General features: G+C 39.5%; 2 protein-coding genes and 1 pseudogene across 2 annotated transcripts in view; 1 reads left to right on the top strand and 2 right to left on the bottom strand.

Annotated features, from left to right (window-relative positions):
* The window catches only part of Slc9a7 (solute carrier family 9 member A7), a 631669-nt gene that overhangs the window by 280791 nt on the left and 325811 nt on the right, over window positions 1–25067 (top strand).
* Window positions 2995–3126, bottom strand: LOC116889499 (annotated as a pseudogene).
* On the bottom strand, window positions 15455–17132 carry LOC116888700 (zinc finger protein 81-like). Its single transcript, XM_032889990.1, has one exon. The coding sequence runs from the start codon at window positions 17003–17005 to the stop codon at window positions 15848–15850; it is 1158 nt and encodes a 385-aa protein (XP_032745881.1). The 5' UTR covers window positions 17006–17132; the 3' UTR covers window positions 15455–15847.

The following is a 25067-nucleotide window of genomic DNA, read 5'->3' as shown; positions in this document are numbered from 1 at the left end:
AGCTTGAAGGGGCTCGAGACCCCATATGTACAACAATGCCAAGCAACCAGAGCTTCCAGGGACTAAGCCACTACCTAAAGACTATACATGGACTGACCCTGGACTCTGACCTCATAGGTAGCAATGAATATCCTAGTAAGAGCACCAGTGGAAGGGGAAGCCCTGGGTCCTGCTAAGACTGATCCCCCAGTGAACTAGATTGTTGGGGGGAGGGCGGCAATGGGGGGAGGATAGGGAGGGAATACCTACAAAGAAGGAGGGGAGGGATATTTGCCCGGAAACCGGAAAGGGGGAATAACACTCAAATGTATATATAAGAAATACTCAAGTTAATAAAATAAATTTAGAAAAAAAGATCTTTACCAATCCTACATCAGATAGAAAGAAGGCTAATATCCAAAATCTACAAAGGACTCAAGAAATTAGACTCCAGAGAGCCAAATAACCCTATTAAAAATGGGCTACAGAGCTAAACAAAGAATTCTCAACTGAGGAATATGGAATAGCCTAGAAGCACCTAAAGAAAGAGGAACACTTCTTCCTTACTGGTGGGATTGCAAGCTGGAAAACCACTCTGGAAATCAGTCTGGGAATTCCGCAGAAAATTGGACATTGAACTACCTGAGGACCCAGCTATACCTTTCCTTGGCATATACTCAAATGATGCTCCAACATATAAGAAGGACACATGTTCCACTATGTTCACAGCAGCCTTATTTATAATAGCCAAAAGCTGGAAAGAACCCAGATGCCCTTCAACAGAGGAATGGATACAGAAAATGTGGTACATCTACACAATGGAGTATTGCTTAGCTACCAAAATCAATGACTTCATGAAATCCATAGGCAAATGTATGGAACTAGAAAATATCATCCTGAGTGAGGTAACCCAATCACAAAAAAAAAACATGGTATGCACTCACTGATAAGTGGATATTAGCTCAAATGCTCAAAATACCCCAGATACAATTTAAAGACCACATGAAGCTCAAGAAGAAAGACAAAAGTGTGGATGCTTCAGTCCTTCTTAGAAGGGGGAACAAAAATACTCACAGGAGGAAATATGGAGAAAAAATTTGTAGCAGAGACTGAAGGAAAGACCATCCAGAGACTGCCTCACCTGGGGGATCCATCCCATATACAGACACCAAACCCAGGCAATATTGTGGATGCCAAGAGGTGCATGCTGACAGGAGCCTGATATAGCTGTCTCCTGACAGGCTCTGCAAGAGCCTGAGAAATACAGAGGCAGATACTAGCAGCCAACCATTGGACTAAGAACAGGGTCCCCAATGGAGGAGTTAGAGAAAGGACTGAGGTAACTGAGAGGGTTTGCAACCCCATAGGAAGAACAACAATATCAATCAACCAGACACCCCAGAGCTCCCAGCAACTAAACCACCAATCCAAAACCCATGGCTCCAGCCACCTATGTAACAGAGGATGGGCCTTGTTGGGCATCAATGGGAGGAAAAGCCCTTGGTCCTGTGAAGGCTTGGTACCTCAGTATAGAGGAATGCCAGGGCAGGGAGGTGGTAGGGAGTGGGTGGGTGGGTGGGTGGGGGAGCACCCTCATGGAGGCAGGGGTTGCGGGCATGGGATGAAGGGGTTTCTGGATGGGAAACCAGGAAAGGGGATATCATTTGAAATATATATATATATATATATATATATATATATATATCCAATAAAAGAAAAAATATTCAAAGTCTCTTCTGTGACTTATGGTAATCATTTAACTGTGACTCTATGTAAAATCAAAATAAAAAACAAATCACATAGTTCTAACATGCAATGGCATAGAATATATATTACTATTCCCAAAAGGTGTATGGGGGAGCATAGTAAGGATACACTGGACCAAGCTAGTCTAAAAGTCAGCAGAGCAAACTCCTGCTGCATCTCTATGCCTTATAACAACATAGTTTTCAGATTTCCAACTCCTTCCAGCTTTGTTGACTGCATCACGTTTCTCTCTCTCTCTCTCTCTCTCTCTCTCTCTCTCTCTCCTCTCCCTCCCTCCTCCCCTCCCTCCGACAGGCTAAGTCTATACCTTGTTGGCAGCTTTTTCTTGGCAGGTATCCCATGACTCAGGAATTTCCAATATCTTGGAGTCTCCAAAACAATCCAGGATTCACCTTCACAACTTGGTATAAAAACCACTCTGAGCCTCCATGCATGGACACCCACGATAATCATATCTCTTTATGTCATGCTTAATTTCCAAATGAAAACAATAACTGGTTCATAAAATGCCTAAACATAACTATTCCACATATAATTGTAATTGTATTACATATTTAACCAAGTCATAATTATAACCAATGTTATACCTTCATTCCTCATGGGCCTGTGCACTTTATCATCCGTACTGGAATAATTGCCCTAGCCTTCTTTCCCTCATACATTTGTATGAGGCAAATGCATTATAAATTTAGAATGGATGGCAATGTCCCTTGAGGAATTGTGGAGAGCTTTGGAACTGCTTCTAGGAATTTGGCAGTGGGCTAGGACACAGAAGTAGGCTCAGGCAAGAATTTGACATTGGGCTAGGACTAGGAAGCAGGCTCATGATTAGAGCTGAGGAATGTATTCTCTGTATCTTGATGGGTTTTGTTAAGATTCTGAAGACAGTAATTATGGAACCTTTGTTTATGCTTCACTTGTTCCTTAACTACTCTGTTTATGCCTTAGGACTGACTATACTCTTTGCATGTACATAGAACAGTATAAAAGCAGAATGAAAAAAATAAACACACTTCAGCCTCAGCACTGGCTGAAGTCCTGTTATAATGTCTAATTGTCTTTTTTCTTTTCAATTCTCGTTCCCTCCTTTGATACTCTGTTGACTGACTGAGCTGGCTTGATCAAGTGATATTTTTTTAGCATCTCAAAATTAAATATGATAGTTGTTGACATTCTCTTAATTTATGTTATATCACCTGATAAAGAAATTGAGGACAAAACCACAAATACCTTTACAAATACACTTTTTTATGTGCCCTATACATGAAACAGCTATGGCCAAAAAGCTAGGATGAACAAAGGATTGCCATCTGCTTTTCCCCTGACTGATATAAGAACAATACCACAAACAAGGTTTTTGTTTGCCCATTGCCATGGGGGTACAAATACATGCTTAATAATACACAAGAGAAACATTTATGTCAACTATAATCCTCATTTCTGGCCTTAACTGGTATTTATAACTACCTTCCTCCACTACCAATTCTGTGTTTCCTCTGCACTCTGTAAGCACCTCAGCTCTTTTCCTAGAGAAGTGACTCATTCCTTCATTCTTCATGGGTTTGTGCCCTTTGTCACCCTAACTGTATTAAACTGTTGTAGTTTCCCACTGACTTTAATCCCAGGACATGGTAGCACCAAGAGACACTCTAAAGGATCCCCTGCACTCCAGACATAATTCTTCTTACCTCCATTGTGGAGAGGTAATCCAATTTCCCCATGGTAATTTGGATCTATCACCCTTCCTAACACTGTTATTCCTTTCTTAGCCTGTTGGTTTAAGGGCAGTAGAAGCCCAGAGTGGCCAAGGGAAGTCTGAACTTCCTGTTTAATTGAATGTTTGTTGTGGCTTCTTACAGAAATGCTTCCTCATCTGGAACCAAAACTTCTAGACCAGCAGAACCTAAGGTTGTAGGAACAGAAAGCAAAATTTTTCCTAGTGAGCTATTAGGGGTGACAGTGATTTATTTTTGTTTACTTTTCCACCCCTTGATTCCTGGACCTGTGGATCCTGGTTATGAGAGAAACTGAGAACCCTGCCTTTCCTAGCTGTCTAAGCTACTGTCACCTAATTGGCACTGGAGCTGTATCTTCAAAATGTCATCCCATCTTTCTATCGGGCAAGCTGCTTTTGGATGGTAGGGAACATGGTAAGACCAGTGGATTCTATGATCATGGGCCCAAAGTCATATTTCTCTGGCTAATAAGTTCCTTGGTCAGAAGCAATCGTTTTATTGTATGATGGTGAATAAGGCATTTCTCTAAGTCCACAGATGGTAGTTTTGGAAGAAGCATTATCTGCAAGAAAGGCAATTCCATAACAAGAAGAAGTACATATTCCAGCAAGGACAAAGCATTGTACTTTTCAAGGAAGAAGTGGTCCGATCTCTGCTGTTGACAGATCTGGCACTTAGCAGCAACTATAGCCAGGTGAGCCCTGGTAAATGTAAATCTATGTTGCCAAGCCCATTTGTAACACTCCATCTCTGCCACCCTGGCCACTTTGTTCATGGACTTGTTGGGCAATGGCAGACATGGCTGGGGAAAGAGGCTGACTGTTCATAGAATAGGCCATTCTATCTACTTGATTATTAAACTCCTCATCTGAAATCACCTTTTGATGAGCATTTACACAAGACACAAATATCTTCACATCCTTTGCCCATGTGGAGAGATCTGAACACATACTTCTTCCCCAAATGTCTCTCACCAATTTTAAAATCTTGCTTTTTCCAAGTCCCTGACCACTCACTGGCTACAGCCCATGAATAAGTGAACAATAGCACATCTGTCTATGTCTCCTTCCAAACAAAAATATATGGTCTTATATACTTCCTGAAGTTCTTCCCACTATGAAGATTTCCCTCCATCAGTGCCCTACATGGTTGATCAAAAGAGTTATAATGTTACAGCTCTCTACTTCTGGATAGTGCCTGAATAACATACATAACCATCTGTAAACCAAGCCCTAGTCTTATCTTCCTCAATCGACCAATCATAGGGCACACCACATGAAGCTATAGGTACATGGTTGGCAGCAGATGCCATTGTAACAAGAGTAGAAACCATAGACATTTAGGTAACTCCTTCATGTAACTTTTGGTACCTTCACAACCTGCTCAGACATGATCATGTTTCGTTTGATAATAGATTGGTGCTGTACATATCATATACTATATTATTTGTTGGATAAGAAACACCCAGTTCATGATGGGCAGTTCAGGTTACATGGTAACCTTGATGGCCCACTGTCAAATTTTGTTTCCACTAGGTCGATAGAAGGCTAAGAACTATCTTTCAAAAAGAATAGTTGTCTGCAGATGATGGTAGAGTCTTGCTCCAAAATCTCAAAAGTCTCTTCTACGATTCACCTATCAGAGCCTGCTAAAGGCTCTAAACATCATACACATCTGTCACTGACACCCTGAAGTACCGTAGAGTCTGCAGGTTCATATTTTCCAAGTGGTAGGCCAGCCTGAACCTGTTGAAGAGCCTTGGTATGAAGGCTGAAGTAACACACTCAAGTGAGGAATGTGATGTTGGTAAAATACAAACAGGCTCACTAAATGTGCTTCTTTCTTCGTGGTAGGAGCAATCAGGTGCAATAATTTAACGTTAGAAGGAATATCTCTGCATGCCCCCACAACACTCCTAAGAAACTCACTGAGGGAGAAGGCCCTTGAATTTTAGCTTTATTTCCCATCCTCTGGTACACATGTATATTAACAATGAGTCTAAAGTGGTTGCTACCTCTTGCCCACTTGTTCCAATCAGCATATTGTCATCAATATAGTGGACCAATATTTTGTAGAAGAGACAATGATGATGCCTTCTGACACAGGGCTGAAGAAGTAAAACTATAAAGGAATACTGCTAGCCTTGCTGACTAAAAGCAAATTGCTTTGTGAACAGGTATTGAGAAAAGGAAATTTGCTAGATCAATAGCTGCATACCATCCATGTTCCAGATGTGTCAATTTGTTCCAGTAAGGACACTACATCTGGTACAGGAACTACAATCAGAGTTACTAGGTGATTAAGTCTCCAATAGTCAACTGTCATTTTCATAATCCATTGTCTTCTGCATTATCAACATAGGAGAGTTAAAGGGAGATGTGGGAACCACTACCCCTGCATCTTTCAAGTCCTTGATGGTGGCACTAATTTCTAGAATTCCTCTAGGAATGCAGTACTATTTTTTATTCACTATTTCCTTTGCCAAAGGTAACTCTAGAGGCTTCCATTTAGCCTTTGCAACCAAATAGCCATCAGGGAACAAATGTGTGAATTCTGCCAACTTCTATTTATCCCAGTTGTACACTTTGGGACTAGGGAAATACCACAAGATGAGTTCAACAATCCAAATGAACTAACTGTGAGTAGGACTTTAACCAAAGCTCCATTAATCACTTGACCTCCATAAGCCCCTACATTAAGGGGAGGAACATTATGTTTCTTGGGGTCTCCTAAAATCAGCATCAATTCAGAGCCAGTATCTAATAGCCCCAAGAAAGTCTGCTTGTTACTTCTCCCAAAGTGTACAGTTCCCATAATGTAAAAGGCTGTAGGCCCCTCTGAGGAAAGACTGGGGAAAAGCTAATTATAAAACATTTAGGTATTTTACCAAGGTCCTTCCTGAGGGGAACTTGGCCATCCCTTCATTCAGAGAAGTTCTGGGTCTGCATAGTGTTTCTAGGTCTAGAAACTAACACATGGGCTAAAATACCCTTTGCCACAATCCAATGAGTCCCTTCTTTCATTTGTTTGAGATGTTTTCTACTTATGTCTATAATGATTCAATGCTGCCATGTGGCCTCTGCTACTTAGGGGCCCAATTAAACCAATTAGGCTTAATTAATCCAACTGAGCAGCAGCATCCCCAACACTAAGGGAAAAAGTACAACAGGATAAAAGGACAGCAAAGCTCTGCAGGCATGTTTTTGTACACTGAGTAAAGTTTACCCTTAGGTTACTCAAATGTTGATTTCTCTGCTCTCATATCTTGTTTCAATCCATAAAGCATTGCAATGCTTATATCAAGAATCTTCTATCTCAAATTTGTATAAACAGTTTATTCTCTGCCTTGTCAATAAACACTGATCACCCAATGGCTGGGTAGAACAGAGAATAGGGCAGGACATCTACCAGCCTGAAGGAAGAAGAGAGGGAGAGAGATTCATGTGAGCTGCCAGATGGAGGAATTGGAGCATTGAATATTGATCTGGTCCCAAGAACCAGATCAATATTATTGTCCAAGTATGATGGGATGGGGCTGGGAGGTAGCTAGATTGGCATAGGAGGTAAAGGTGGACCATTTAACTGCTTAGCTAGTGAAGTGCAGTTTTAAATAAATCTTAATTTTTCTGTGTAGTTATTGGGGAATAACATAAGGTAAAAAAAATACAGCTACCTGATTAATTCACTGTTTAGTATAAACTTACACTTATATTAAAGGTAATTCTTTTTTAACTTTCATATATTTTAATTGCTTTTAATTATTACGATAGTCACATAACTTAAGCACAATTTTTAATTAATATTACAACATTAAATGAAAACAGGAAAGAAAGTGTTGGGGTAGAAATATCGGCTCGCATCCAGACAAACCACACCAGACAAACACAGTTCAATGTGGAAAGGTTTAATGAAAGGATGAGACAAGGGAGAGGGACAAAGAGAAGAGTACAGGCCAGCCATTGAGTACATGGAAAGAAGGGGTTGGGGAATGGGGAAAAAGAAGGGACAAGGGAAAGAGGTGAGAGAGAGAGAGAAAGAGCAAGAGAGTGAGGAGGGAGCAAGCAGCCCCTTTTATAGGGCCAGGCATGCCTGGCTGTTGCCAGGTAACTGTGGGGGTGGAGCTTAGACAGAATGCTAACAGAAAGATCCTGTAATCTTTTAAATAGCCATCAAACGTACTGCAGTAAGTTTCCTTTTATTCATTCATTTTTACACTCCAGATTTTATTCCCCTCCCAGTCCACCCCCTGAGGGTTCCACATCCCATACCTCTTACCCACCCTCTCCGACACCCCGTCTCCACAAGGATATCCCCACCCCACCCACTCCACCAGATCTCAAACTTCCTGGGGCCTCCAAACTCCTGAGGGTCAAGTGCATCTTCTTTGACTGAACCCAGACCCAGGAGTCCTCTGTTATATATGTGTTGGAGGCCTCATCTCAGCTGGTATATGCTGCCTGGTTGGTGATCCAGTGTCTAAGAGATCTCAGGGGTCCAGGTTAATTGAGACTGCTGGTCCTCCTACAGGGTGGCCATCGTCCTTAGCTTCCTCCAGCTTTTCCCTAATTCAACCAGAGAGGTCAGCAGCTTCTGTTCATTGGTTTGGTGCACATATCTGCATCTTGTTGGGTCTTTTGGAGAGCGGTCATGATAGGTCCTTTTTTGTGAGCATCCCATAGCTTCAGTAATGGTGTCAGGTCTTGGGGCCTCCCCCTTGAGCCGGAACCCACTTTGGGCCTGTCGCTGGACCTTCTTGTCCTCAGGCTCTTCTCCATTTCCATCCCTGCATTTCTTTCAGACAGGAAGAATTATGGATCAGAGCCTTGGCTGTGAGATAGCAACCCCATGCCTCACTTGATGCCTTGTCTTTCTGTTGGAGGTGGACTCAATACATTCCATCTACCCACTGTAGGGCTTTCATCTAGGATACCCCCCCTTTAAGTCCTGAGGGTCTCTCACTTTCCAGGTCTCTGGTACATTCTAGAGGGTCTTTGTAACCTCTTTCCTCCCGAGGTAGCCTGTTCCATTCTTTCTAATGGCCCTCAGGGCTTCAGATTTCCTCCTACCCAATACCAGATCATGTTCCCCTCTCCCCCTACTGCATCCCCTTTCTCTCCGCTGTCCCCCCCCTCCATCCCACCTTTTGGTTGCTTTCCTCTCCCTCCCAAGTGGAACTGAGGTGGTTCTCACTTGGGCCTTTCAGCTTATTGACCTTTATGAGTTCTGTGGACTTTATCTTGAGTATTCTGTAATATCCACTTATTAGTGAGAATTTATCATGCATGTCCTTTTGGGTCTGAGTTACCTCACTCGGGATGACATTTTCTAGTTCCATCCATTTGCCTGCAAAACTCAGGATGTCCTCGTTCTTAATAGCTGAGTAGTATTCCATTGTGTAAATGAACCACATTTTCTGTATCCACTCTTCTGTTGTGGGACATCTGGGTTGTTTCTAGCTTCTGACTACCACAGATAAGGCCCCTATGAACATAGTGGAACATGTGCTCCTATGGCATGGTGGGGCATCTTTGGGGTATATTCCCAAGAGTGGTATTTCTGGATCTTTAGGTAGGTCTATTTCCAATTTTCTAAGGAACCTCCAAATTGATTTCCAGAATGGTTGTAGCAGTTTGAATCCCACTAGCAATGGGAAGCTTACCACCAAAAAGCCAAACAACCCAATCAAAAAATGGGGTATAGAACTAAACCAAGAATTCACAATAGAGGACTCTCGAATGGCAGAGAAGCACCTAAAGAAATGTTAAAGTCCTTAGAGGTTAGAGAAATGCAAACCAAAACGACCCTGAGACTCCACCTTACACCAGTCAGCCTGGCTAAGATCAAAACCTCAGGTGACAACACATGTTAGCAAAAATGTGGAGAATGAGGAACTTTTTCATTTTAAAATATAAAATTTTTCTTCTGTTACAACACATGCATTGAGAAATATTGTGATACTGCATTAACTCTTTGTAAATAAAGAGCAATTGAGACTCTCTTTGAATGAATGAGTATAAAGCACAAAGTACTTTTTAATGAAACCCTCAACTCTTTTCCTTTCCACAAAAAAGCCTATAGCCCAGTTTGGCACAACACTACTATAGTAGGTCACTTCTGTTAAGCCCCTAATAAACTATTAATAGTCAAGAGTAGTTTTTTCTAGTATGCAGGATATGTTCTTCTAACACAAAGATAATTCTTTAACAAAGCTCTTAAAATGTCCTGGCACCTCTCTCACCATTTTTTGTCTTATAGGATTAGCAAAGGACCTTCCTGTTATGGAGGATTAGGTGATTACAGTATACAAACTCTAGTAATACAATTTCCCTGAACCTTAAAATCTCTTCATCAACCCCTAATCCAAGGAATATTAAGCATCTCCAACTCCTTTTCAGTAGACCATCTTTTGATATGATAATGCTTCAGCCAACCAAACATACCTTTATACCTTTCTTAACTGTGTAAGCTTTCATATTGAATCTAGAATCCACACTAAAAGGGCCTATATCAATAAACTCAGCCTGATCCAGTTTTATGTTCCTTCTACCATCATCCCACACCCTTAAAATCCATTCCCATACATATTCTCCAGATTTCTGCTTGATTCTCCAGATTTCAGTTTGCTAATTATGCAAATTGCTTAATTGCTCAATAAGCTTTAGTGGTGTAGCATACCTCTTCATGGACTACACTTTCTACCTCCCCTGTAGAAGCCTACTTTTTCCTTGAGTCTGATAATGGGTCTAGAAGCAACTATTGGTGGGCCCTGAGTGATATCAGTATTGTCTTGCCTGGTATCTACTTCAGTGAAAGTGACTGCTGGTTTAACAGACATGAAGGATTAATGTCTTCAGTCAAAAGGGAAAAGGCAATATTTTAGGAGTTGGGATATGAGTATGTGAGTATGTTTTCTGCTAAGGGTTAAGAGACTAATTCCTTGAGAATCTGAGGGTTGAAAGTTCTCAAGTTCATAGGGTCCTCCCATAACCTACATCTCAAGTTACAGGATCCCATTCTATATCAATCAATGCCCTGACTTTAACAGCTGATTTTTTTCTGAGGCTGATTCTTGAATCCTCACTGTAATTCAACCAACCTTATTAATAGGGCCTTCAGTTTGATTTTTCACTTGATTCTTGCAGATGCTAGAGAGGTTTTCTTAGAAAACACTTAGAAATCTTTAGGCTGTTTATGCACATTTAGAACCAGTCAATTTTATCAGAGTTCATTGTTATCCTTCACCATATCCTGAGATGCTAGATGTTGGTTAATTTTATCATGGAGCTCATTCTTTTCCTTTGTCAACAGACCAGCATCACAATTTCCCCATTTTTCCAAAAAATTGTCAAAAATATTATATACAGAGTCACATAATCCATTGCCTATCACAACTGGTGAATCAAGATAAACAAATGCACTTGTCTCCTTAAGTTTGTTAAATACTTCACCCCATGGGTTTTCAGTATTGTCTGAGCTCCCTGAAGAGGTTTTGGTAACTGGAGAGGATTCAGTAAATGTAGGTGTTGACAAATTGGAAAGGTATATAAGAAGTTCATCCTTGTACTTATGTTGTTCTAGAACCATTTCTGGAACCAAAATCAGTCAGAGTTCTCTAAAGTGACAGAACTTACAGAACTAATCTTTCGATAGAGAAAGGGTGTGTATTAGAATGTATAGGCTGTGGTCCAGCTAATCAAACAGTGGTTGCCTATAAATGGAAGGTCCAATCCAGTAGTTGTTCAGTCCATGAAGCTGGATATCATCTCAGCTGGTTTCCAGCATACATCGAAATTCCAAAGAAGCAGGCTCTAATGCCAGTGAAGGAATGTTCTTCCTAAGGGGAGCAAAAGCAAGTTGGCAAGAGAGAGCTTCCTTCTTCCATTTCCTTTATGTAGGCTGCCAGCAGATGTGGTCCATATTAAAGATGGATCTTCTCACCTCAAAGTTCTGGATTAGAAATGGGTCTTTCACCAACTGAGTCAACTAACCTGGACTTTGGGGGCTCCCAGACTGAACTATCACTCAAAGAGCAAGCATGGACTGGACCTAGGTTCCCCTGCACATGTGTAGTAGAAGTCAACCTTGGGCTTCATGCAGGTCCCCTAACAAATGGAGTGGGCTGTCCCACAATGTGTTGCCTGCCAGTTCCCCTAAGTGGGCCTCAGTGGGAGAAGATGTGCCTATTTCTACAGTGACTTGTTAAGTTAGGAGGTGTGATACTCATGGGGGCTCCCCCTTCTCAGAGGAGAAGGGGTTTGGGGGATGTATGTGAGGGAGTAACAGGGGGAACTGATATTGAGATGTAAAAGCAATTAAAAAAATAGATTAAAATGGGTCTCCCACTTCAAATGACTTTTAAAAATCCCTAACTGGTATGACTAGTCATTTCAATTGATTTCGGATAAAGTCATATTAACAACCAAGATTAGCCACATCAAGTCCACCCAGTTTTAACACACAGACACTGGCCTGCATTTTCACTTGGGACTTGCCAAAACTGGCAGAACAACCTTGCATGCCAAGCCTACAACTTACAGCTTCTGTTTATACTCTATAAAATGCCCTCAAGTCCTGCCCACAATGTAAAGCATCTACATGCTCTGTTCATTGCCCTTGCACACTTTACCCACTACATAAATGCTCACCCACCATAAACAACCCCTCATGAAAAAACTCCCACTTCACACTACATGCCCCACTCACTATGTACAATGTACACATATCTCTATTAGGCAAAATGCATTCCCCCCATGCCCCACCCACTGTAGACAAAATTCTTTCAGGTCTCACTCTTCATATGGGGCATGTTTCCTGTCCACCTCAGTCCTCTGACCCCACTTGCTCTTCACTTTTGTGTGAGAAAACAACGCAGTGTTCTTAAGAGAGAAGTCCCTGAATTGTCAATTAGTTGAGGTTGTAGAGAGCTGCAGGCTAGTGTGGCAGTGATCATGCTAGAGGAGAATGGAAGCAGTATCGGCTGTGTGTTAAGCCTGGGTGGCACATCCCATGCAAAGAAGCAGAACTCTGGCTGTCAGCAAGGATGCAGAGTTCAAATTCACAAGTGGAATGTAAGGCAGGAGCTAAGTCTCAAGGGTTGTAGGGCAATGACACAGATGCAACCCTAGATGTAGAATGTTAAGTAAGCTCAGTAATGGGAAATTCCTAAGAATAGGTAGAAGACATTTGGTGACATCACTGAGAAAACAGTAGTCACAGAAAGGGAAGGGATGTAATTATGCTTTATAGCATTTTATCACTGCTGAAAGACTAGGAAAAGTAAGGTTTATTGTCTTTTATGTATTGATATTTTGTCTATGTCCAGTTAACTGCAAGACTTTTCTCTCTTTTTCTTTAAAGATTTATTTATTTCATGTATGTGAGTACACTGTTGCTGTCTTCAGACACACCAGAAGAGGGCATCAATGCCTATTAGAGATGGTTGTGAGCCACTATCTGATTGCTAGGAATTGAAATCAGTACCTCTGGAAGAATAGTCAGTGCTCTAAACCGCTGAGCCATCTCTCCAGCCCAGGCTTTTTTCTCTTATCCTAAGCTGACATTCATTGTTTTTGTAATGTAGAGATTTTTACTCATTTAAAGTCTTATATTTCCCATACAAAAATACACTTTCTGTCCAAGCACCAAAAACTCAGCTACAGTTCATTACCACTATTGTGTGAAATTCACAGTTCTGTCATCTTCCAGGCTCCACAAAACAGTTTGGAAAATATAATCTGTAGTTAGACAACTGTATATTTATTAATTATTTAATATTTTAATTATGTGTATGGGTGTCTGGATAGTTATATATGAACACAAGTGCAGGTACCATGAGTGCCAGAGGCCATCCCCTTGGAACTGGAGTTACAGGCAGTTGTGAGCAAACATGGATTTTGGAATGTTAAATATTATACTAGGGTCTTATAAGACTTTCTTCATTTCCCACAAGAAAGGATCCATATTTATAACTAGATTAGTAGATTTTTCAGCTCATATCCTTCTGTAGATGCTAATTTAGGTAAGGCAGTCCAGACCACATTTAAGTTTTAATTATTTCAGTCACTTTAAAAAGCAATCTTGAGGAAATTTCAAAAGTAAAAATTTCTTTAGTTTTCTATGGATCTTGTTTGAGCTAGCTCATGACACAAATGCCACATCTGTGAGTCATATAAAGACCCTCTCCCTTTAGAACAGTTCCTCAAAGTACCATGGAATATTACATAAAAGTGCTCACTAATTTAGCACCAATGAAATGTTCTACACGTTGTAATAAAGACTTGTACAGACACATCCATCACTGACCTTTACCCCAGGACTGTTTAGACCTTGAAGATATTTTGATGATCAGTGATTACCCATGAAAACAGTTACTTCAAATATTCAAGTCTTTTTCTATATTTCTTTTTGATTCTGCTTTGCCAGTTGGAACAGCTATTTCTTGTATTCATCTCTTTCTGTACTTTATTATGTAGCCAGTAGCAAAGTAATACTTGTGTTATTCTCTCAGAAATCTCCTAAGTCAGGTCCAAAAGTTCAATTGGCATGTTCTGTATCTTCCTAGAGAATATTTTTGGTGTTTTACCACACTAAATAATGTGAGCTACATTTTACTAAGTTTTCCTCATTCTGATCTCCACCTGATGCCCAGGACCAAAGCCAATGTCAGATTATGGTGGGATATAATATCCTTTTATGTATTATGTAGCATTTGCAATGTAACAAAGCAATCAAATATGTTTAAAATGGTGGTTATTTATCTCAAAATGCCAGTTTGGTTGGAATAACAGATATGTCTGTTCTGAGCAGAACTGTCTTGGATAGGACTAGAAATCTAATAAGGCCTCATGTCTAACAGTTGGCAAGCTATTTGGCCGATCAGATATCAGCTGAGCTTGCTTGCTCTACTCTGTGTGGTTTTCTTAATCTCCTCGTAGGATGATGTGAGACTTTTGGGATTTCAAAGAGCAGTAAACCTTGAGGCAGGCTTTCACGTATCTCAAGCCCCTGTTAAAATCTCTTTCATAAGATCCTATGGCCAAAGCCAGTCATAGTCAGATTTAAAAGTCAAGGAGCAGAAAGAAGCTACTTCTTAACAAAAATATCGCACTACAAAAGAGCATTCATAAAAAGTACCTAGCTGGGAAACACAGGGAAGAAAAGATAATAAGGAGAGATTGATTAATGGGAACAACATCAATAAAAGAGCAAGTTTTGGTGTTCAATTACACAAAGTGTAATTGTGGTAAACAATATGACATCATGCAGTTCAAAATAGCCACAAGAAATTATTTTGAATCATTTCATTATGTAAAACTGATAAGTATTTGAGATGAAAGATAATGTTAAGTAATTTGAGCTGATCAAATATGCAAATATACTAAAACATCACACTGTAGCCCATAAAAATTCAGAACACTTACAAATAAAATAAATTGAACACATTAAAATCAAAGACATTTGCTCTTCTGTTCAATAAAAAGGGAAACCTAGGAGAAAATCTTATACACACACATCTGTGGCTACTGTACTACCAAATGAAAGAAGAATATTATTTCGTGTTCAGCAAACTGTGTAACAGGATCATTTTATGTTACCATACAAAATCATATCTGCAGATGTTTATATACACAAAAGCAAAATGACTTTTGATTTATGGGTATGCTTAAAAGAAATGTTCAGTGGCAAAAAATTGATAAGACACAATCATTCTAATTTTGAAGAGGAACTTTGATTATTCCTGTTACACAGCATATTTCACCACAAAAATTCTACAGAACTGAGAATTTTACACATCAAATACATTTTGTTGCTTTATCATTCTTTTTGATGTTATGTTTGATTACTTACATTACTGAAACTTGCAAAATTTCTATTCTTTTTTTTAAAGATTTATTTTATAGGAGTACACTGTAGCTGTTTTCAGACACACCAGAAGAGGGCATCAGATACCATTACAGATAGTTGTGAGCCACCATGTAGTTGCTGGGAATTGAATGCAGGACCTCTGGAAAAGGAGGCAGTGCTCTTAACCACTGAGCCATCTCTCCAGCCCCCATAATATCTTTCTAAAAAAGAATTTTGTAACAATTTACTTTGTAGTACTTCCTATAGAAAGACATTTCTTAATGTATTAAACTAACATCTTTCCCAATATGAATTCTGCTTTGTGAGGCCATGCAAATATAAAAATTCCTCCTTTTTCAATATATTCTTAAAGGGTCTTTTCAAAACAACTTTTCTCATCTCAGGTGAGATGTTTTGTACAGGGCATTTACACAAAGTCTGTCTTAGATGAATCTTATAATGTACACTTAGATTTGACTTCTACAATAAGGCTATCTTGTTTTGATGAAGCAGAGTTACTCTCAGGTATGAATACTTCTATGGATACTAAGAACTGATTTCTGAGTAAACCCCTTTCCACATTCACTACATTTATAGGGTTTATCCCCAGTGTGAACTGTCTGGTGTTTATTGAAATTAGACCGGTCAGTGAAGGCCTTCCCACATTTTGCACATATATATGGTTTTTCTCCTGTGTGAATTCGCTGGTGTACTTTGAGATGTGGTTTCTTGAAGAAGGATTTCTCACAGTCAGGACATTTATATGGCTTCTCCATAATGTGGATTTTCTGATGTGTAATTAACTGTGACTTCTGGATGAAGGCCCTCCCACAATTGGCACAAACATGGGGCTTTTCCCCAGTATGAATGGTCTGGTGTTTATTGAAATTTGACCTGTCAGTGAAGGCCTTCCCACATTCAGCACATATGTAAGATTTCTCTCCAGTATGAGACTTTTGGTGAGTATTGAGATTTGATCTGTTAGTGAAAGCTTTCCCACACTCTGTGCATATATAGGGCTTTTCTCCTGTGTGAATTCGCTTATGCATCTGAAGTTGGGACTTAGAGGGGAAGGATTTTCCACAGTCACTGCATTGATAAGGTTTTTCTCCAGTATGAATTCTTTGATGTGCAATCAGATGTGCCTTCTGTATGAAACCCTGTCCACATTTAGTACATATATAAGATCTCTCTCCTGTGTGAATTCTCTGATGCATTCGGAGTGTTGACTTTTGGGTAAAGGCTTTCCCACACTCATTACATTTGTGATGTCTCTCCCTGGTATGGATTTTCTGGTGTATATTGAGAGCTGAACTCAAGGAGAAGTCTTTCCCACATTCACTGCATGAATAGAATTTTTCTTCAGAATGGATAGTTTGATGCCTATGTAGAGATGGCAGCTGGTAAAATGATTTTCCACATTCACTGCACTTGTACAATTTTTCTCTAGTGTGGGTTTTCTCATGCATCTTTAATTCAGAGTTCTGGATGAATGCCTTCCCACAGTTAGTACATATGTATAGTTTTTCATCTCTATGAAATCTCAGACATATACTGAGTAGTGGCTTCTGTGTAAAAACATTTATGCATTTGCTAAGTTCAGGATGTTTTTCCACATTGTGAATTCTGGAAGAAGTGAAGGTATATGATTTTTGGGTGAGGTTCGTTCCCAAACACATCACACGGTTTTGGCCTTTCCCCAGTAGGAAATATCATACTTTGTCTATGTGCTTGATTGAATCTGATGGCATTTCCATACTGATTTTCACAGAATTCTGTGCCCATATGTGGATTTTTCAAGGTTAGTATAAGGCTAATTGTATAAAAATCTTGCCTGTATTAATTTTTTGGTCAGAAATCTTGTTGCTTTGTTTTTATTAGAATATGTAAGTCTAAATTATGCTTAAAAATGCTTTCAAATGAATCTTTTTACGGTTCTCTTTTCTGTGAAGGAACAACATTTGGTTTGAGGTGTACATGCTTTTCAACATCTGTGCATTCATAAACTCTCTTGGTGTTCAATATTTTCTTACTAAAAGCAGCATGGCTCAAAGGGAAGAACTGTTTTCCTTGGTATCTTTTCATCCAATCAGCATCTTGCCACATTTCTTCTAAGATGGAATACAATGAAACATCTCTTGAATCTTCATCCACTGTTTCACCATAAATTGTAACTTTTTCAGAAATTCTTTTTTCTGAGTTATTAATCCTGAACTTCCCACCTAAAAGAAAAATATAAAAATTGACATAAAGAATAGATTGTGAAAGATTAAAATGTGTATGTGTGTATGTGTATGTATTCTAAGTCATACTCATAAAAATCAGTAACTCTGATAATAATGGTGACAGAAAATACAGAGAGCTTATTATATAACTAATCTCTATTGATACTTATGCTATTCTATCTTCCAAGTCTAAATACTCATTCATCTCATTCTTTTCTCTTGCCTAACTTTTTTATTAATTGCTGGCCCGAAACTCATTAAGTAGACAGGGTGAATTCAAACTAGAGCGGAAACTGCTGGGATTTAAGTGTGTGCCTCTCATCTTAGTAGCATCAATAATACCAGATTATTATCATAAAATAAATGATACATTATATATACATGAGGAAGTACTGTAGTCTTAATTTACAGGAACAATAAATGGATGTCTATATTCCACTTCTACATCCTAGATGCAACTGTTTCTTTCATTAAACACACACACACACATACATGATAAGCCAAATAACCTATTAATATATACACATATTTATCAAAAATATAGGCTGAAGTCTATATCTGCACCCAGACCTGGGGCTTCCCCACAGCTCTTGGTGCCAAAACCTGCTCACAGAGAGCTGGTCCACCAGGAGCACTCTCCCTCCTAAGCCCACAGCCCACAGCTGTGACCCACTTTCTCTCCATTGACTGTCCAAAGAGAGACACACCAGGAATGCACGGATCCCAGGAGACATAGGGCTCCAGCCTAGGACAGGAATCCTCTGGTCTCCATTTATGCCCAGGGTTGTGGCTGTCCCACAGCTCTTAGACCCAAAATCTGCCGAGAGAGCTGGTCTCCAAGGAGCCCTGTCACTCCTGAAGTCATAGGCTCATAGGCTCATAGGAGGGACAAGCTCCAGTCAGAGACAGCAAGACCAACTAACATCAGACATAAGCAAGAGGCAAGCACACAAAACTAAGCAACAGAAACCAAGACTACTTAGCATCATCAGAGCCCAATTCTCCCACCACAGCAAACGCTGGATATCCAAACACACCAGAAAAGCAAGGTGAGGATTTAAAATCACATTTCATGATGATGTTAGAGGACTTTAAACAGGACATACATAACTCCCTTAAAGAAATAGAGGGCAACACAAGTAAACAAGTAGAAGCCCTTAAAGAGGAAACACAAAAATCCCTTAAAGAATCACTGGAAAACACAACCAAACAAGGGAAGAAATTAAACAAAGACATCCAGGATCTATAAATGGGAATAGAAACAATAAAGAAATCACAAAGGGGGGTTCGGTTTAGCTCAGTGGTAGAGCACTTGTCAGCAAGCAAGGCCCCTGGGTTCAGTCCCTCAGCTCGGAAAAAAAAAAAAAAATCCAAAAGGAGACAAACCTGGAGATAGAAACCCAGGGAAAGATCAGGGGTCATAGACACAAGCATCACGAAAAGAACACAAGAGATAGGACAGAGAATCTTGGGGGGGGGGAGAAGATACCACAGAAAACATTGACACAATAGTCAAAGAAAATGTAAAATGCAAAAAGATCCTAAACTGAAACATCTAGGAAATCCAGGACACAATGAGAAGATCAAACCTAAAAATAATAGGTATAGAACAGAGAAAAGTTTCCCAAAGTAAAGAGCTAAAAATATAGAAGAAACTTTCCTAACCTAAAGAAAGTGATGGCCATAAGTATACAAGAAGCCTGCAGAACCCCAAATAGATTGGACCAGAAAAGAAACTCCTCCCGTCACATAATAGTCAAAACACCAAATGCACAAAACAAAGAAAGAATATTAAAAGCAGTAAGGGAAAATGTCAAGTAACATATAGAGGCAGACCTATGAGAATGAAACCAGACTTCTCAACAGGGTCTATGAAAGCCAGACGATCCTGGACAGATGTCATACAGACCCTAAGAGAACACAAATGCCAACCCAGGCTACAATATCCAGGAAACTCTTACATACCATAGAAGGAGAAACCAATATATTCCGTGACAAAACCAAATTTGCACAGTATCATCCCACAAATCCAGCCCTACAAAGGATAATAGATGGAAAACTCCAACACAAGGAGGGAAACTACACCCTAGAAAAAGTAAGAAAGTAATCTTGGTGCAACAAACCCAAAAGAAGATAGCCACACAAACATAATTCCACCGCTAACAACAGAAATAAAAGGAAACAACAATCACTATTCCTTAATGTCTCTCAATATCAATAGACTCAATTTCCCAATAAAAAGAGAGATTAACAGATTGGACATGTAAAGAGGACCCAGCATTTTGCTGCACACAGGAAACACACCTCAGGGACAAAGACAGATACTTGCTCAGATTAAACGACTGGAAAAAAATTTTTCCAAGCAAATGGTCCCAAGAAAATAACTGGAGTAGCCATTATAATATCGAATAAAATCAATTTTCAACAAAAAGCTATCAAAAAATATAGGCAGGACACTTCATAGTCAAATTAAAAACCCACCAAGAAGAACTCTCAATTCTAGATATATATGCTCCAAATGCAAGGGAACCCACATTCGTAAAAGAAATACGTAAGAGCTACAGCTCAAAGCATACATTGCACCTCACACAATAATATTAGGTGACTTCAACACCCCACTCTCATCATTGGACACATTATGGAACAGAAACGAAACAGAGTCACAGTGAAACTAACAGAATTTCTGAGTGAAATGGAATTAAGAGGTATCTATAGAACATTTCACCCTAAAATAAAAATACATTCTTCTCAGCACCTCATGGAATCTTCTCCAAAATTGTCCATGTAATCACTCACAAAACAGGCTTCAGCAGATACAACATGATAGAAATAATCCCATGCATCCTATCAAATAAGCATGGTCTAAGGCTGATCTTCAATAACAATAAAAACGACAGAAAGTCCACATCCACATGGAAGTCAAACAATGCTCTACTCAATGATAACTTGGTCAAGGAAGAAATAAAGAAAGAAATTAAAGAATTTTTAGAATTTAATGATAATGAAGGGACAACATACCCAAACTTATGGCACACAATGAAAGCAGTGCTAACATGAAAACTCATAGCTCTAAGTGCCTCCAAAAAGAAACTGGAGAGAGCATACACTAGCTGACTGACAAGGACACCTAAAAGCACTAGAACAAAAAGAAGCAAATACACCCAAGAAGAGTAGACTGCCGAAAATAACCAAACTAAGAGCTGAAATCAACCAAGTAGAAACAAAAAGACCTGTAAAAAGAATCAACAAAACTAGAAGCTGGTTCTTTAAGAAAATCAACAAGATAGATAAACCCTTATTCAGACTAACCAGACGTCACAGAGAGTGTATCAAAATTAACATAATCAGGAACTGAAAAGGGAGACATAACTACAGATTCAGAGGAAATTCAAAAAATCATCAGATCTTACTATAAAAGCCTATACTCAACAAAACTTCAAAATCTGAATAGAATGGACAATTTCCTAGACTGATATCAGGAACCAAAGTGAAATCAGGATTAGATTAAACCATTTAAACTATGCCAAAACCCTAAAGAAATAGAAGCAGTCATTAAAAGTTTCCAAACCAAAACAGCCCAGGACCGTATGGGTTCAGTGAAGAATTCTATCAGAACTTCATAGAAGACCTAATAACAATAGTCTACAAACAATTCCACAAAATACAAGCCAGAAGAACACTACACAATTAAGCTCTCTGAAGCTACATAATTTACTTACATAAAACACAAAAGACCCAACAAAGAAAAGAACCTCAGACAATTTCCCTTATGACTATCAATACCAATATACTCAAAATCCTCACAAAGCAAATCCAAGAAGACATCAAAAGGATCACCCATCATGTCCAAGTATGATTCATCTCAGAAATTCAGGGATAGCAAAATATACAGAAATCCTTCAACATAATCTGCTATATAAACATACCTGGAGGGAAAAAACCACATGATCATTTCATTACATGCTGAGAAAGTATTTGACAAAATTCAAAACCCCTTTATGATAAAAGTCTTGGAAAGATCAGGAATTCAAGGTCCATACCTAAACATAGTAAAAGCCATATACAGCAAACCAGTAGCTAACATTAAACTAAATGGAGAGAAACTTGAAGCAATACCACTAAAATCAAGGACTAGACAAGGCTGCCCACTCTCTCCCTACTTATACAATATAGTATGCGGAGTCCTAGCCAGAGCAATCAGACAACTAAAGGAGGTCAAAGGAATACAAATTGGAAAGGAAGCAGTCAAAATATCATTATTTGCACATGATATCATAGTATGCTTAAGTGACCCCAAAAGTTCTACCAGAGAACTCCTACAACTAATAAAATCTTCAGGCTGGATATAAAATTAACTCAAACAAATCAGTAGCCTTCCTCTATTCAAAGGATAAACAGGCTGAGAAAGAAATTGAGGAAATAACACCATTCAAAATAGTATAAACTACCTTGGTGGGACTCTAACCAAGCAAGTGAAAGATCTATATGACAAGAAATTCTACTATTTCTAAAGAAAGAAATTGAAGATCTCAGAAGACATAAAGACCTCCCATGCTCATGGATTGGCAGGATTAATATAGTAAAAATGGCCATCTTGACAAAAGCAATCTATACATTCAGTGCAATTCCCACCAAAATTCCAACTCAATTCTTCATAGAGTTAGAAAGAACAATTTGCAAATTCATGTGGAATAACAAAAAACCCAGGATAGTGGAAACAATCCTCAACAAAACTTCTTGGGGAATCACCCTCCCTGACCTCAAGCTGTATTACAGAACAACAGTGATAAAAAACAGGATGGTATTGGTAAACAGACAGGCGGGAAGATCAATGGAATAGAACTGAATACCCAGAAATGAACCCACAAACTTATGGTCACTTGATTTTGACAAAGGAGCTAAAACCATCCAGTGGAAAAAAGATAGCATTTTCAACAAATGGCGCTGGTTCAACTAGAGATCAGCATATTGAAGAATGCAAACCAACTCATTCTTAAAACCCTTAAGTCCAAGTGGATCAAGGATCTCCAGATCAAACCAGACACACTGAAACTGATAGAGCAGAAACCTTGCTGATCCCAGCTCACAGCTCCCTGTTCCCAAACCCCGTGGGAGAGAGAGCTCATCGCCCAAACAGGTGGGTACTCCTGAAACTGAAGAGCGGAAGAAACCGCCAATACTGCACACCCTTGCCCACATCCCTGGCCCAAGAGGAACCTGTATAGGGCCTCTGGGAACAGGAAGATAGGGGCACTCAAGCAGCAGATTCCCAGCGGTCCAGACACGGCCCGGATCTGATGGGACCCACTCAACAGCTCCCTGCACCCAAATCCCATGAGAAAGAGAGTTAAACCTTCAGAGGAGGACACGCCTGGGAAGCCAGAAGAGACTACACTCAGCCCACATTTCTGACTCCAGAGGAATACACCTAACGCCATCTGGGACCCCTGTGCACAGAGACCTGGAGAAAAGGCGAGGCAGGCCCTTCTGGTGGCCGCCCTCAGTGAGAGCTCAAACTCAGCCCCCTGCAGAGACTTCACCCCAGGACCAGAGGTAAGACCAACTTTTCTGCTCCAAGTGATCTGCCTGGTGGACTCAGGACACACACCCACAGGAACAGCTGAAGACCAGTAGACAAGAAAGACTACACGCCAGAAAGCAGAACACTCTGTTCCCATAACTGGCTGAAAGAAAACAGGAAAACAGGTCTACAGCACTCCTAACCCACAGGCTTATAGGACAGTCTAGCCACTGTCAGAAATAGCAGAACAAAGTAACACTAGAGATAATCTGATGGCAAGAGGCAAGCGCAGGAACCCAAGCAAAAGAAACCAAGACTACATGGCATCATCGGAGCCCAATTCTCCCACCAAAGCAACCATTGAATATCCAAACACACCAGAAAAGCAAGATCTTGATTTTAAATCACATTTGATCATGAAAATGGAGGACTTCAAGAAAGACAAAAAGAACTCTCTTAGAGAAAAACAGGAAAACATAAATAAACAAGTAGAAGCCTATAGAGAAGAATCACAAAAATCCCTGAAAGAATTCCAGGAAAACACAATCAAACAGTTGAAGGAATTAAAACTGGAAATAGAAGCAATAAAGAAAGCACAAAGGGAAACAACACTGGATAAAGAAAACCAAAGGAAGAGACAAGAAGCCGTAGATAAAAGCATCACCAACAGAATACAAGAGATAGAAGAGAGAATCTCAGAAGCAGAATATTCCACAGAAATCATTGACACAACTGTCATTGACACAACTGTCAAAGATAATGTAAAGCGGGAAAAAGCTACTGGCCCAAAACATACAGGAAATCCAGGACTCAATGAGAAGATCAAACCTAAGGATAATAGGTATAGAAGAGAGTGAAGACTCCCAGATCAAAGGACCAGTCAATATCTTCAACAAAATCATACAGGAAAATTTCCCTAACCTAAAGAAAGAAATGCCCATAAACATACAAGAAGCCTACAGAACTCCAAATAGATTGGAAAAGAAAAGAAAATCTTCCTGTCACATAAAAGTCAAAACACCAAATGCACAAAACAAGGGAAGAATATTAAAAGCAGTAAGGGAAAATCATCAAGTAACATATAAAGGAAGACCAATCAGAATTACACCAGACTTCTCATCAGACACTATGAAAGCCAGAAGATCCTGGACAGATGTCATACAGACCCTAAGAGAACACAAATGCCATCCCAAGTTATTGTATCCTGCAAAACTCTCAATTAACATAGATGAAGAAATCAAGATATTCCATGACAAAACCAAATTTACACAATATCTTTCTACAAATCCAGCACTACAAAGGATAATAAATGGTAAAGCCCAACATAAGGAGGCAAGCTATACCCAAGAAGAGGCAAGAAACTAATCGTCTTGGCAACAAAACAAAGAGAAGAAAAGCACACAAACATAACACATCCAAATATGAATATAACAGGGAAGCAACAATCACTATTCCTTAATATCTCTCAACATCAATGGACTCAATTCCCCAATAAAAAGGCATAGATTAACAAACTGGATATGCGATGAGGACCCTGCATTCTGCTGCCTACAGGAAACACACCTCAGAGACAAAGACAGACACTACCTCAGAGTGAAAGGCTGGAAAACAACTTTCCAAGGAAATGGTCTGAAGAAGCAAGCTGGAGTAGCCATTCTAATATCGAATAAAATTGATTTTCAACCAAAAGCCATCAAAAAAGATAAGGGAGGACACTTCATATTCATCAAAGGAAAAATCCACCAAGATGAACTCTCAATCCTAAATATCTATGCTCCAAATACAAGGGCACCTACATACATAAAAGAAACCTTACTAAAGCTCAAAGCACACATTGCAACTCACACAATAATAGTAGGAGATTTCAACACCCCACTCTCATCAATGGACAGATCATGGAAACAGAAATTAAACAGAGACATAGACAGACTAAGAGAAATCATGAGCCAAATGGACTTAACAGATATTTATAGAACATTCTACCCTAAAAAAAAA

The sequence above is a fragment of the Rattus rattus genome, chromosome X, assembly GCF_011064425.1.
Source record: "Rattus rattus isolate New Zealand chromosome X, Rrattus_CSIRO_v1, whole genome shotgun sequence".
Classification (NCBI taxonomy): domain Eukaryota; kingdom Metazoa; phylum Chordata; class Mammalia; order Rodentia; family Muridae; genus Rattus; species Rattus rattus.
The sequence above is the reverse complement of the archived record's forward strand: the minus strand, read 5'-3'. Positions and strand labels throughout refer to the sequence as shown.